This window comes from Anguilla rostrata, chromosome 17 (genome assembly GCF_018555375.3).
Source record: "Anguilla rostrata isolate EN2019 chromosome 17, ASM1855537v3, whole genome shotgun sequence".
Lineage (NCBI taxonomy): Eukaryota > Metazoa > Chordata > Actinopteri > Anguilliformes > Anguillidae > Anguilla > Anguilla rostrata.
In genome coordinates, this window is record NC_057949.1 from 6,621,053 (window position 1) to 6,636,775 (window position 15,723).

Consider the following 15,723-nt stretch of genomic DNA (forward strand, 5'->3'; position numbering starts at 1 on the left):
ATAACCCACAGACCCACGTCTTCGTCAGCAGAATCTTGGGAGCACCTCCCAACACAGTCTCTGTAGACAGCCTCTGACTCTATTCCAAAAATACCCCCCCCCCCCTCCCCTCCCCTCCCCTGGAGAGTGCAAGGTTCCAGGCTCCCCAGCGGGGTCGGATTGCACTCAAACATCCGCTGAGTCCAGCACCCCACATCAGGCTTAATCCCGCGTGCCCTTAACAAAGTCATCCCCTCCCCCCCCCCTCCCTCCCTCCCCCCCTTCCTCCTTTTCTCAGCTCACACTCGCAGGTGTGTGTGATGCGTGCGTCCCGCTCTCTCTCTCTCTCTCTCTCTCTGTCCACACCTCTAAATGTGTTCCACGCAAATTTTGGCACGTTCAGGAGTAGTTTTTTTGTTATGTTTTTGTGCTAAGCCATGCATTTGGAGTGTGAAAATGGATGAGTCTTGCAGGCCTTGGGTCGGGTGGTGACAGGAGAGCCAGTAGCTGTGCTGAGAAGATCGTGCTCATCCGTAATTGACATGCACTGTCTGAATGGCGGGGTCCGGAATGGCGGAGTCCTGCATTATGGGGTCCTGAATTTTGGGGTCCTGCATTATGGGGTCCTGAATTTTGGGGTCCGGAATGGCGGGGTCCTGAATTATGGGGTCCTGAATTATGGGGTCCTGCATTATGGGGTCCTGAATTTTGGGGTCCGGAATGGCGGGGTCCTGAATTATGGGGTCCTGAATGGAATATCTTGTATTAGTCTGATCTTCAAGCAGTCAAAGGTCCTCTTGTGGTGCTCTTCTTATGGGCCAGTAGACCATCCACACTTGGATTTGCAGGTTTTCTTATTTGAAGAGTAGAACAGCATAGCATGGGAACAGTATGGAAATCTCAAGGGAAAATGGTGGAAATGGTGTGATTGGCGGTTTCTCCATAAGTCCAGGTCAAGACTTCAATATAACTGTAAAAAAGAACAAGAACTTTCCTTTAACTGTGAAACAGAAGTATAGCAGAACACAGACCACTTATAACCGAACCTACTGTCTAATGGGAATTAAGTCAAGACACAAAGGAAATGGGGGGGTCTACAACCAGTTGTCCAACATTGTCTTACTTCAACCAATCAAAAGGTTGTGCTCTTCATACCAAATCTGTGAGTTACTGGTTGGTAGCGGCACCTCTTTCTGGTGCCATAGCTGTCTGCAGGCACTGGAACGGTACCCAGAGAGCCAAACAGGTAGTGGTCATGCAAGGTCCAGAATCAAACCAAACAGGTAAAGGCGTGGCCACACAGGGTCCAGTACCAACCCAGACAGGTACAGGGATGGCCATTTATGGTCCAGAACCAACCCAAACAGGTAAAGGTGTGGTCATGCAGGGTCCAGAACCAACTGAAACAGGTCTGAAAGACACTCACGCCCCCAGTTGACGACGAGGAGGGTGATGATGATGATGACCCCGCCCACCAGCGAGAAGATGGACAGCACCTTGGCCACTCGGCCCAGACGACGAGCCCCGTCTACATTGCCCAGCTGCAGGCTGTTACGGGACTGCAGGAGAGAGGGGAGAGAGGGAGGGAGGAGGGAGAGAGAGAGGAGGGGGAGAGAGAGAGGAGGAGGAGAGGAGGGAGGGAGGAGGAGGAGGAGAGGAGGGAGGAGGGGAGGAGGAGGGGAGAGAGGAGGGAGGAGGAGGAGAGAGAGGGAGGAGGAGGAGAGAGGAGGAAGGGGGAGGAGAGAGAAAGAGGGAGAGAGGAGGGAGAAGAAAAGGAGAGAGGCACAGAGGAGGAGGAAGAAGAGGCAGAAAGGGAGAGAGAACAGAGGAGAGAAGAGAGGGAGGAAAGAGGAGGAGGAGAGGAGGAGAGAAGAGGGAGAAGAAGGTAGAGAGCAGATGAGAAAAGGAGAGCGAGGAAAAAGAGAGAGAGAGAAGGAGGAGTAAGAGGAGGAAGGAGACAGGACGAGATGAAAGATGGAGAAGAGAGGGAGAAGATAACAGAACTGGCTATGTTGCTCACCATAACAGAGTAAGCCAAGGCTACAAACACACACACTCACACCATAACGGAGTAAGCCAAGGCTACAAACACACACACACACTCACTCACCATAACAGAGTAAGCCAAGGCTACAACACACACTCACTCACCATAACGGAGTAAGCCAAGGCTACAAACACACACACACACACTCACTCACTCACCATAACGGAGTAAGCCAAGGCTACAAACACACGCACTCACTCACCATAACGGAGTAAGCCAAGGCTACAACACACACACTCACTCACCATAACAGAGTAAGCCAAGGCTACAAACACACACACACACTCACTCACCATAACAGAGTAAGCCAAGGCTACAAACACACACACTCACTCACCATAACAGAGTAAGCCAAGGCTACAAACACACACACTCACTCACCATAACGGAGTAAGCCAAGGCTACAAACGCACTCACTCACCATAACGGAGTAAGCCAAGGCTACAAACACGCACTCACTCACCATAACGGAGTAAGCCAAGGCTACAAACACACACACTCAGTCACCATAACGGAGTAAGCCATGGCTACAAACACACACACACACACACACTCACTCACCATAACAGAGTAAGCCAAGGCTACAAACACACACACTCAGTCACCATAACAGAGTAAGCCAAGGCTACAAACGCACTCACTCACCATAACAGAGTAAGCCAAGGCTACAAACACACGCACACACACCATAACAGAGTAAGCCAAGGCTACAAACACACGCACACACACTCACTCACCATAACAGAGTAAGCCAAGGCTACAAACACACACTCACTCACCATAACGGAGTAAGCCAAGGCTACAAACACACGCACTCACTCACCATAACGGAGTAAGCCAAGGCTACGATGTTGAAGGGCCACATGGGGCAGAAGCAGGACAGGATGGCCAGGAACAGGTAGTCGTGCGCCTTGCTGCCGTCGCCCAACCCCTCGGTGATGGTGCTGGGCTGCCGCGACAGGGAGGGGCGGGGCGAGGCCATCATGGAGGCCAGCGACCCGGACCGGCTGCTCCCCCGGATCCTGCCGTTGGGGTAGGCGTAGGATTTGGGCTGCTGCTGCTGCTGCCGCGGAGGCGAGGAACGGGACGAGGGCGGCGGCGAATCCGCGGGTCCCGGGTACACGCCGTTGCCTAGGGAACGGAGACGAGAAGACAAACGACGCCGTGTCATCCGCGGGCGCCAGGCTGAAGCGGACGCCCCACCAAACCGAGACAGGCAGACACGCCTAAATCACAGTGAAATACGCTCCGCACTAACCAGCCTAGTGCACACAAAAAAAAACAAGCTAACATATATTCTCACTTTCAAATGCTAATAAAGAATATAGGACAGCAGATCCAGAAGATATACAGGTCGCAGTGCACAATGGGTGAGGAGCTGGTCTTGTAACCTAGAAGTCACAGGTTCGATTCGCAGGTGGAATCAATGTAAATGCTATGTGAGAGTTGCGTAAGTTGCTCTGGATAGGAGCGTCTGCTAAATGCCTGTGATGTCATTTACTGAACCGAAGTTCAAAGGTCGAGTTTCAGAGATGAACTCCTTTTTCATAGTGGTGCGTTCTTACTTTTGTTCGCCTCCTCGTTCACCATGATCATCAGGTCCTCCTGAGCCTGGACATGCTCCTGGGAGGGTGTGCCAGGAGCGGGGCTTTGCTCCTCCCTCACGGGCTGCAGGGTGACAGGGGCGGGGCCGGGCTCCAGGCTCGCTGACTGAGCCCGCAGTTCCTCCTCCAGGACAGCAGGGACAGCGCTGGGGGACAGAGGGGGCTGCGCGGTATTGGTGTTCACAGCCATGGCAGTCAGTCTGTGCTTCTTCTTCTTCTTCTTCTTAATTTGACACCTGGAGGAGGAAGAGCGCGGTCACTGAAATTTGAGAGGAAAGGTGCTTTTTGTGCTTCATATCCAATACACGAACATGAATTATTAAGCAAGGGGGCGTTTGTTGTGTATCGTGAATTTCCCATTTTAGTGAATTGTCCCGTTTCAGCTTACAGGAGCAGAGAGCAGGGTTCCCACTCATTTTAGGAAATTATTTTCCCGGACTTTTCCAGGACAATTTCCATGACTTAGACTTACAGACATGAAACATGGACAATGGTAGCCCAAAGCCGGTGGTGGACCGGGGGGGGGGGGGGCAGGGGCAATGTGCAAGTACCATAACCATTCAAAACTTTGTGCTGCCGTGTAATCTCAGCAGCTAATAAAAATGAGAAAAGCAGAGAAAAATACAGAAAAATATGCAATCTCAGCTCTAAATATACCATGTAATAGCTTGACTTATAGCCTAGCCTACAATTTTCCAGGACCTCACAAATATTTCCAGGACATTTTGTACATTTTCTCATTTTCCTGGTGTTTTCCATGACTGGAAAACTAGTCAATAAATTTCCAGGTTTTCAAGGTTTTCCAGGACGACTACAGGAACTCTGTTAAATCCGTAAGCTTCAAGTTAAAGCTTCCAATAAAGCTTGCAATTCAAAATCACTGCTCTTGTCAACAGTGAGAGGCAGAGCGAGAGAGAGAGAGAGAGAGAGAGAGAGAGAGAGAGAGAGAGAGATCAAAGCTAATTGATTCCAGCTGATGCTTGAGCGAATTAAACCAAATGACCCGAGATGTCGCCCCTAAACAGAAGGAAAGAAATCTTAAAATAATCTTAAAATTACGCTTTGTGTAATGTAACATAGAGCACAGTGTCTGTGTGTGTAACACAAAGCATAGTGTTTGTGTGTGTAATGTAACACAAAATGCAGTGTCTGTGTCATGTCACAACACAAAGTGGGGTGTGTGTGTGTAATATAACACAAAGCCCCGTGTGTGTGTAATATAACAACACAATGCTTGGTGTGTGTGTGTGCGTGTGTGTGTGAATAACAGAACACAAAGCTCAGTGTGTGTGTGTTTACATGTGTGTAATATAACAACACAGAGCTCAGTGTGTGTGTGTATGGGTGTGTGTGAGTATTTGTGTGTGTGTGCGCATGTGTGCGTGTGTGAATAATAGAACACAAAGCTCAGTGTGTGTTTACACGTGTAATATAACAGAGCTCAGTGTGTGTGTGTGTGTGTGGGTGTGTGTGTATGTGGGGGGGGGTTGTCAAGAGAGAAATATAGAGAAACGGAGACAAGTGAAAAGGGAGGAGGGTGGTGTACATCCATCAATGTCTTAACTTAATAACGCCTTGTGGCCAAAGTGTATGGTCATAAAGCGTGTAGATGTCATTTTAATAGCTGCGAAACTGGCGTTTGAATTCGAAAATTAATCTAACGCTTCCTTTCAAAAAAGAATTACACTGAGGATCAGTAAACCACGAAGAAGACACACCTCTGTTAACAAATACGTACAGATTCACAGGTTATTCTGACAGTCCAGTCATGCTTACGCACAAAAGCATACACACACACACACACTCACACACCCACATTTCAAACATGCGTGTTTTAACAAAAAATATTCACATTCCATTAAAATGCACACAGGAATAATTACCTACCTTATACTGAGTTAAATATCACCAGAATCTGGATTGCCATACCATTTATTTTCACCATATATATATATATATTTAAAACAAGTAATTTCTTTTCCAGGAAAAATGTTCCTCTGATAGATTATTTGCTGATCGATTTTTTTTTTATACAAAAAAACGTTACGCTGAAAGTGACCGAGAAACCGTCGGTTTTTTTGGTTTTATGGATTTAAATTCTGTAAACCTTGATGAAAAACATTCGACCAGGACACAGTCGCAGGGAAGCGCATTCCAGTCAGCTACCTTGGCTCTGGCATCTTCTAGCGCGCTGCGCGAAGGGTGTGATTCTAACTGGACCCGGGTGGAGATGGGAGATGGGAGAGAGAGGGAGGAAGGGAGGGAGGGAGAGGCGGTGGAGGGGTGGCCGGAGGGAGGGGGTGTAGTGTACATGTAAGAAATAAACTAGCCTAAAGCGGAGCCTGAGAGGATAGGCGACGTAGCTGCGGAGGGATGTTTTTTTGGGGAGGGTTCCCTTTAGTTTCCCGATTACTACCGAGCGACTTGTGCTGATGCAGTTTATTACGTGCACGGGCACACGACTCTTATTAATTAATTTTATTTCCATTAATCAGCAGTCCCGCATAATCAGTTCGAAGCTCGCATATCTATATTCCTGGTAAAATTATCTATTCGACAGCAGATAAGTACATACAAATAACTCCCTTATCAGTGTTCATTCTCGAACCTCCAGGCTGCAGGGCGTGCCAACTCAGTGGACCGTCTTATAATGAAGTACAGGAGTACCACACTGTAAGGTACACACACATAAATGGGACAATACGGAGTAGACACAATCTGAGCAGAAAATGCACCAAAGAACCACCGACACGCCGTACAGGAGCTTCCCTGTCTGTCCGTGAGCAATGCGGTCTACCGACAGCCCGGGTTGACAAAGGGAATTCGCGCCGTGCAGCGCGATGTTCTGGCGCCGTTTGGTGGACAGTGGGAGCAGCACATACGTGTCCTGCATAGCGGTCCTTCTCGCACGTCGTGTCGATGGGATTTAACTAGAACATTCTTGGTAATTTACATTTTGTCTCAAGTAGAAAAAATGGTACATTTTCAACAAAAGCCATACACCCACATGAAAAGTAGAACAATAAATTTAAGAGGATAATTAAAACCAGCTAATGTGGAAAATGTCTGGAATTTTTGTTTTTTTAAACAAAACCTGTCCAGCTACAATTATCCCAAACTGGCAGTCTTACAGATTCAACATCAGACAATTTTGTTCAGTACATTTCCACAACAAACGCGTGGGCACACCGTTTACAGTCCTCACATTTACAAAATCTTGCCATTTTCCAGAGCAGACAACAGTGCACACGCACACGCATACTGTACCTACACACACACAGACACGCACACATACTGTACATACACACACACACACACGCATACTGTACCTACACACACACACGCACACATACTGTACATACACACACACGTACATACACACAAGTGCACACACAGATACTGTACACACGCGCACACACAGATACTGACACACACACAGACCTCTCAAAGAAACACAAAAGGTATCCGTTTTTAATAACACAAAGTTTTTAATAACTGGTGAACTATTTTATAATAAAAAGCAGAAATGACAGCAACAGAGAACAATTCTGCACACACCGGAACAGGGAAGAGCTGGAGAAGCAGACACACTGACAAAGTCCTACACGAGGCTCGAGTGTTGCCCTGGCTGAAACAGCCCCACACTCGGTCACACACACGCACGCACGCACGCACGCACGCACGCGCGTGCAGACACACACACACACACACACACACTTGGTAATCCATTTCACTGCGCTGACAATTAACCTGTGAATGAAAAACAGGAGGAAGTTGGTCATCATTCAGAAATCATCACATTGTGGGGTGTTAACTTTACACCTCCTCCCCCCCCCTTCATACATTCTCCCTGTGTGAAACATTCCAGCCCGACCCGGGCTCACCTGCATAAAGGAGAACAACTTGGCTGTGAACTCCACCTTCTGCAGGTCACATGACCACCTGAACAGATCTGGGTCAGACAGGCCCTTTATTGATCGGCAGTCAGAGGAGGCGATTCTGGATCAGTGCCCTACTGTCCATGTCCTGACCTAACCCACTACGAGCTGAAAGGCAAAACTGATCCTAGATCAGCGGTCCAGTCCTGGGCCCTTGGGCTGGCAGTGCAAGTCTGCCGCAGGGTTTGGATGGTACATCTGTCCTATGCTAATGCTAATGCTAACACAGAGGCAGTAGCTGCAGTCCAGCCCAGGATCGGCTTGGCCTCTCTGCTGATGAGCTGCAGTGTTTGATGATGCTTTCTGACACATCGCCTCTCAAAATGGCCCTGTACCGTACGGGAGTTCATTTCAGACTAACTGCACTCAGTACTGGGCAGCTCAGTGGGGTGGGCTTCCAAAGAGACTGTAAACAAAAGCGTGATATTCACACAGGAGGGGTTTAGGGCAACAGGGTTTAGTGCAATTTTCACACAGACAGGGTTTAGTGCGATGCTCACACAGACAGGGTTTAGTGCGATGTTCACACAGACTGGGTGAGGTTTATGGCTAGGTTTATGTGCACACAGGGTTTAGAGAGGAATACGGATGAGGACTAGCTTTACCTCTCCTTTCTTCTTAGAACAGACAGATGGCTACAGCGCACTGCACCTGAGAGAGAGAGAGAGAGAGAGAGAGACGTACTGACTTACACATTCGGAGTGGGAGGTGAGTGAGTTGTAGCTGTCAGGGAAAGGTCAGTGAGCGCACATTAAGCACAGACTGACGGAGTCGAGTGCAGGTTAGAGATGGACGGCTGGTTGCAGCGGGGGGGAAGGGGAGGGGGGGTGCAGACCCGCAGCGCCGCGGGGGAACGGGGCCCAGTGCCAGCGCGGGGTCTGAAGCGCACGGAAACACCAATGGAGGGAAAAGCAGCGCGCGCGGCTCAATCTTGCTCTTCCCCCATCCCCCCAAAATAAAGCGGGAGAAATCAGACCCCCAGGGCTGCTTGACACACAGGCCCCCCGCAGTACACCCCACGCTGCTGCTGCAGGTAGATCAGCCCTGTACCCCGCTACTGTAACTGATGAATGGCGTTCTGAGGAGAGACGGGATTCTGATCAATATAACTATATATCTCCGTTAAAAAATAACACTAACAGTTATTTAATCATCATGAATATATCACAGTCATTACCATAATAGCCCTCAGTGCTGGTCAACTGCCTATAAATCCGAAGGACATGAGAAATAACTGGCTACAAATATTTTTTGTTTCATTTTACTTCTGAATAAGCTGTACGTTTTTAAAAAATAAGTAGCTGTTGTTTTGTTTAAAAGCAGGCAAAAATGTTTACATTTACTTTGATAAGAGGTATGCTATTTTGTTGAAAAAATGTTAATTTTACATCGGAATTTCATTATTTTGTTAAAACTAGTTATAGTCATGGCCAAAATGTTAACACTTTCACATGGGTTTAACAATAAAACATTTTCTAGGAACAGATGTTTTCTGATTTAAGTCTTCGAAGTATGTTTTAATACCATTAAGAATTTATTTCAATAATAATTAAATAAGTATATGAGATAATATCATATACAATGTGAACAACTTGGTCAAGAAAATAGACAAATTTGAATATAGGAGATTGACACAGTGCAGAGGGGGATTAACACAGGGCAGAGGGGGATTAACACAGAGGGGATTAACACAGGGCAGAGGGGGATTAACACAGAGCAGAGGGGGATTACACAGGCAAGGGGATTACACAGAGCAGAGGGATTACACAGAAGGGATTAACACAGGGCAGGGGGATTAACACAGAGCAGAGGGATTAACACAGGGCAGAGGGTGGATTAACACAGAGCAGAGGGGGATTAACACAGAGCAGAGGGAGGATTAGCACAGGGCAGAGGGGGATTAACACAGAAGGGATTAACACAGAGCAGAGGGGGATTAACACAGAGCAGAGGGGGGATTAACACAGAAGGGATTAACACAGAGCAGAGGGAGGATTAGCACAGGGCAGAGGGGGATTAACACAGAGAGAGGGGATTAACACAGAGCAGAGGGGGATTAACACAGAGCAGAGGGGGATTAACACAGAGCAGAGGGGGATTAGCACAGTGCAGAGGGGATTAACACAGAGCAGAGGGGGATTAAAACAGAGGATACACAGGCAGAGGGGGATACACGAAGGTAACACAGAGCAGAGGGGGTTAACACAGAGCAGAGGGGATTGATTACACAGAGCAGAGGGGGATTAACACAGAGCAGAGGGGGATTACACAAAAAGGGATTAACACAGAGCAGAGGGGGATTAACACAGAGCAGAGGGGGATTAACACAGAGCAGAGGGGGATTAACACAGAGCAGAGGGGGATTAGCACAGAGCAGAGGGGGATTAGCACAGAAGGGATTAACACAGTGCAGAGGGGATTAACACAGAGCAGAGGGTGGATTAACACAGAAGGGATTAACACAGTGCAAAGGGGGATTAACACAGAGCAGAGGGGATTAACAGGCAGAGGGGATTACACAGGCAGAGGGGATTACACAGAAGGGATTAACACAGACAGAGGGAGGACTAGACAGGGCAGAGGGAGATTAACACAGAGGTTAAACACTGCATAGGGTGATACACAAAGCAGAGGGATTAACAAAAGGACTTACACAGAGCACCAGGCTACACAGGAGGGGGTTTAACACAGAAGGGATTAACACAGAGCAGAGGTGGATTACACAAGTATATTACACAGAGCAGAGAGGAGGATTACACAGGGCAGAGGGGGATTAACACAGAGCAGAGGGGGGATTAACACAGAGCAGAGGGGGATTAGCACAGGGCAGAGGGGGGTTAGCACAGGGCAGAGGGCGATTAGCACAGGGCAGAGGGGGATTAGCACAGGGCAGAGGGGGGATTAACACAGAGCAGAGGGGGATTAGCACAGGGCAGAGGGGGATTAACACAGGGCAGAGGGGGATTAACACAGAGCAGAGGGGGGATTAACACAGAGCAGAGGGGGATTAACACAGAGCAGAGGGGGATTAGCACAGAGCAGAGGGGGATTAGCACAGGGCAGAGGGGGATTAACACAGAGCAGAGGGGGATTAGCACAGAAGGGATTAACACAGCGCAGAGGGGATTAACACAGTGCAGAGGGGGGTTAGCACAGAGCAGAGGGCGATTAGCACAGAGCAGAGGGGGATTAACACAGGGCAGAGGGGGATTAACACAGTGCAGAGGGGGATTAGCACAGGGCAGAGGGCGATTAGCACAGAGCAGAGGGGGGATTAACACAGAAGGGATTAACACAGTGCAAAGGGGGATTAACACAGAAGGGATTAACACAGTGCAAAGGGGGATTAACACAGAAGGGATTAAGGCTGTGAACGGGATCTGGTAGTGCTGGTCTGTTCCCATTCAGAGTGCTGCACTGCGCCACCCATACTGGCCACTAGAGGGGGCTGATCAGGTCTGAAGAGACCTGCAGTCATTAAATCCCTTTAAAACCCACTTCACTGCTGTTGCACTCCAGGCTATTTCAACAGCACACAAACAAAAAGCCTTCCTCGGCTTCCCCACCAACATGGAGTCTTCCCTGTCCAGAGCGGTCTGATTTTTTTTCAAATGCATTTTAATGTATTTATTCACGTCTTTTTCCATGTAATTCAGACTGGCAGAGCAGGGAGGGACCCATACAGCGAGGGGACTACAGCACAGAATGCACCATGGAGGGGCCTCAAACCCCCAGCTGCACAGGGTGATTTATATACAGGCTGAGTCAGACTCCCCACTCAAATTCTCCCTAAAGTGCTTTTAAGGGGAGGGAATAAACTTGGAAGTGCAGAAAATGTTAGATTTATTTAGACTTGAGCCAGCAATCCTAGAGTGCAGAGCTCCATTTTATTAATAAACAAAGGATTCAAGCGTTTTTTACTTGCAAACAACAAACAAGTACATTTTGAAACAGGGAAGAGATGTCATTCATATAATATTCACACTGCTGTAGGGGCTGGGGAAACGCAGTGTGTGTGTGTATGCGCATGTGCGTGTACGTGTATATATGTGTGTATACGTGCATGTACATATGCGCACTGCGTGTATGTGTGCGTGTGTGTGTGAGAGTGTATTTGTGTGCGCGCGTGTGCGCATGTGTGTGTATGCGTGAGTGTATTTATGTGTGTGTGTGTGCATGCGTGACTGTATTTATTTGTGTGTGTGTGTGTGTGTGTGCATGCGTGAGTGTATTTGTGTGTGTGTGTGTGTGTGCGTGCGTGAGTGTATGCGTGTGTGTGTGTGTGTGCATGCGTGAGTGTATGTGTGTGTGTGTGTGTGTGTGCACACGTGAGTGTGCGTGTGTGCATGCGTGAGTGTATGCGTGTGTGTGTGTGTGTGCATGCGTGACTGTATGTGTGTGTGTGTGTGTGCACACGTGAGTGTGCGTGTGTGCATGCGTGACTGTATTTGTGTGTGTGTGAGAAACCGCAGTGGGAACGCGGGGCGTGGGTTGGCTCATCGTACCTGGCCCTCCCTGCAGGGCTGTCCTCAGCCGGCCTCCCTGACTCTGGGCCTCTCCCGTGCCAGGAGATTGTGGGGATGACGGGGGCGGGGCTCAGCACAGGGACCCGAAACTCCAGCCAATCAGCTGACACTGCAGTATCGGGTCAAAACCCACAGACCTGCCGCCTAGATGGATAAACAAGCACAGGATTCATGGCTGCGCGTGCGTGCGTGCGTGCGTGCGTGCGTGTGGTTGTTGTGTGTGTGTGCGTGCATGTGTGGTCTCTCTCTTGGGTCCCAGCAGGCACAGCATGGGTCTGTGGGAGTTTTGGGGAGAGACACTTTCCTGTCAGCACCAGCTACCAAATCCTCACCTACTGCACAGAGGCCAGGACCTGTTAAGATGCTTTTCAGAGTGAATGTGACACAGGCACGGAAAATGCCGGAACAATTCACCCACACAGTGAAAAAGGTCAGCAGGATAACCATCAAGCCCAGGACACTGTGTGAACACATTCCCATTAGAGCTCTGGATGCAGGCAACAGCATTGACTAGCCGTTAAATTAACTTCTTTTTCAATTGTCAACTTTTCAGCTGTTGAACAGAAGGGCAGAATAATGTTTAAACTTTCCCTGTCGGTAGAGTTTACCTTTTAGGACATGCCCACTGAGGCCCCAGCCCTCCCCCTCTCTCCTCCCCACGGTGACACCCTCCTCGTCTCCATGGCGGCGCCCTCCTCAACTCCATGGCTGGGCCCACCTTGTTTCCACGGCGATGCCCTCCTCGTCGCCATGGCGTTCTCTCTCACCAGCGGGCACGGCTCGTGCCTGCCCGGCATGGCGTGAGCCTTCTCAGCGACAAGGACAGGTCAAAGGTTAACAGGGCTAATCTTTAGCGCTACCGCACGTCAGCACACCAGCAGAGCAAAGGTACAAAGAGCCCTGACAGCGCTACTTAGCCTCAGCGCTGATTCAGAGAGACTGTGGCAGACTGCACGGTGCCAAAATATTTCACAGGCGCCTCAATATTTCACAAGTGCCAGGGGTATGAAGTAGACTGTAGAGGGGAACAGATGTATGTGCACTGTATTGGACCCAGAAAGCCAAAACGTTGACCAGACAAACCCTCTAACCAACATTGTTTTAGCTGGTTCATAATTTAATTCTGATTTGTAATCAGGCGATTTCAGAAAATGGCTCAGCTCTTAGCAAGAAGAGCTAACACTAACTTAGCTTGCTCACTTTGGTCCAGTTGCAGACATATATGAAGCCTAGCCCCAGACTAAATTCAATTTTGAATGGATATTCTACATAAAAAACTTCATGTAACTCCAGGACTTAATCGGTCAGAGAAGCCTGCACAAAAAGTTTTCGCCAAGGACTAAACTAGCATCGCTAAGGCTAATTAGATAACATTTGCTAACTTCGGGTAGTCTAATCCAGTGGTCCCCAAACTTTTCAGACCCAAGGCACCGCTGTAAATAACTTCCATTTCCAAGGCACCCCAAAATGACATGCGCAGTTTGTAACACCTTACAGCCAACATGTTTTTAATTGATAAAATCCGCACTATGAATTGGTTGTAAATTGTGATATGAACATGTAAAATATGTAAATAATAAATATTTCACTCAACAAATTACACTTTTAGAAATCAAACATTTAGGTAATTCTCACTTGTTAAATTTACAATTAGTTCGAGCCTAGCCATATCCCATATTTTTCCATTATTTATATAATAATGCATATGGGTCGAACACGCAGATGGCCGAGTTCCGACAAGTTGCAGTACTTCCAGTATGAGCTTAAAATGCCCCGTTATGAATTGAAATCAGTTAAACTAACAAATGCTTAATTATAAATTTAAATCCGTTTTTATTCACAGTATGATTTATTAATTTATTAACTTTTTCATTTTTTAACATAACTTTAAATTTCGACGCACCCTAGGAGGGATCTCGTCCACGTTGAAAAACTCTGTTCTAGTCTCTAGGCTACTACGCTGTTTGTTAACTAACGTCTGTTCCCAAAAATAAATCAAATCAGAAAAATATGTAATCTGACGTCCACATACCTTGAGTTTCTTTTTTTGCAGCCGTTGATCCGTTAAAAACAGTTTCATAATTATTTCAGATTTCTGATACCGAAAGTAGGCCTACAACAAGCTTAGCATGCTCATCTGCATGAGCAGCAAACCTATCGTCATAGTGGACGTGGCTCCGAATCATTTTCTATTTATGGAGTGTTAGGCCGCTCTGTGCAAGAGCTAGCCAATAAGCAGAAGATGTTATTTGTAATTTAAAAAATAACTTCTATTTGAGTTTTCTCCAAAAAAATAAATAAATAAAAGTATAATAATAATAAACATGAAGCAGTGGGCTCCCTCGTCCACTACTTAACTCTCAAACTATATCCCCATGCCTTTACACCGTGTTTCGTAACATTGGATAACTACAAAGCTAACGGTAACGTTAGCTACTATTGTTAGCCAAGTAAGAAAAACCTTAATACTAGTGGTAAGTAGGTTAACGCTACCATGAATTTATGTTCACTAACCACGAAACACAAACAATACGCGCAGTTTCTCCCCGCGATTAAAACCCCGCATTACTTATTATAGTATACAGCTAAGAACTGTAGACGAAGACGAAACTGAATCTTTTGATTTACGTCTTCCTGTGCGTCCGGGTCCGTGCGCTTCAGCCTCGAATCCAATCCGGATTGACGTAACGTTAGTCTGTCATATTGCGATATTGCATTGCTTTTGCGAGCAAGTAATTTCTGTAATTGCTTATTATGCATTTACCTAAATACACCGCGTGTTGTCGTAGTTTTTAATAACCGTTTAATTTGGTTCATACGGGAATGCATCATAATGGTAGTTCATTTTAAAGTTTTTTGCCGATATTTTGTGCCACCTAGAGTCAGGATTCATGATTGTTTCATTGTGGTCGATGATTTCAACGTAACCGCTTTTAAACGAAGTTCCACTTAAAATCTAAAATCGCCATGGAAAAGAAATGTTGACCGGCTCCAACTCTTCTCAAACAGGAATGCCTAAATCTGAGTTTTAAGTCAGCCCCAGCGCCGCTAAAAGGCTTACAGGTGGGGATCGCATATTTCGCCGTGTCAGTCAGGTATGATGCAGATCAGCTGCTGTAAAGGACCACCAAGGAGAAAATCTAGTAGACACCATGCATTACGTCACCATGCATTACGGCAAGATGAGATCTGGCAATGGACTCTTACTGCAGTTTGTTAAAGAGATTGTAAGTTTCTAAGTTGGATTTAACATTTGGAACGAACATAGCTAATGCAACAGCCAGATAAGCAATGTGCTTTTTTCAGGTGCCTTACTGCTAAGAGGCACCAGATGGAATAAAGAGGTCTAAGATAAAAGCACATGGGTAAGTGGGGTACAGTATTTATCGCATCAAATTAATGTGATCAAAGGACGACAAATCCCCTTTAAAATAAAGACAATCCAAAGCATCTTCATGAATGGAAATGAATCAGTAAGTAGTTTAATTCTGTTGTAGCTTCAGTGTTGAAAATAAAAATTAGATAAAATCTACGCACTACATCTGTAGTCCAATGTTTATTAACTCAAGCTGATCACTGGACATTGCGCTCTGTGAATGCTTTATACATTGTGTTTTGTCGTATAACAC

General features: G+C 47.1%; 1 protein-coding gene across 2 annotated transcripts; it reads right to left on the bottom strand.

Annotated features, from left to right (window-relative positions):
• Nucleotides 1-401: 401 nt before the first annotated feature.
• LOC135243452 (proline-rich transmembrane protein 2) lies at nt 402-15,088 on the bottom strand. Of its 2 annotated transcripts, XM_064315320.1 has the most exons (8): nt 14,127-15,088; nt 12,703-12,900; nt 12,074-12,238; nt 8,174-8,219; nt 3,592-3,866; nt 2,850-3,157; nt 1,406-1,538; nt 402-949 (listed from the first exon to the last, which is right to left on the bottom strand). In XM_064315320.1, exons 5-8 carry the CDS (start codon nt 3,818-3,820, stop codon nt 933-935), a joined length of 687 nt encoding a protein of 228 aa, XP_064171390.1. In that variant the 5' UTR covers nt 3,821-3,866; nt 8,174-8,219; nt 12,074-12,238; nt 12,703-12,900; nt 14,127-15,088; the 3' UTR covers nt 402-932. The 2 variants fall into 2 exon arrangements, with proteins under 2 accessions (XP_064171390.1, XP_064171389.1); XM_064315319.1 differs by lacking the exons at nt 8,174-8,219; nt 12,074-12,238; nt 12,703-12,900; nt 14,127-15,088 and adding an exon at nt 5,518-6,990.
• Nucleotides 15,089-15,723: the final 635 nt, after the last annotated feature.

Coding starts and splice junctions, on each gene's coding strand:
- LOC135243452 (XM_064315320.1), bottom strand. CDS start 3,820: ATGGCTGTGAACACCAATACCGCGCAGCCCCCTCTGTCCCCCAGCGCT. Junction 3,158..3,591: donor GAACGAGGAGGCGAACAAAA/GTAAGAACGCAC, acceptor TCCGTTCCCTAG/GCAACGGCGTGTACCCGGGA. Junction 1,539..2,849: donor CCTTGGCTTACTCCGTTATG/GTGAGTGAGTGC, acceptor TCTCTCCTGCAG/TCCCGTAACAGCCTGCAGCT.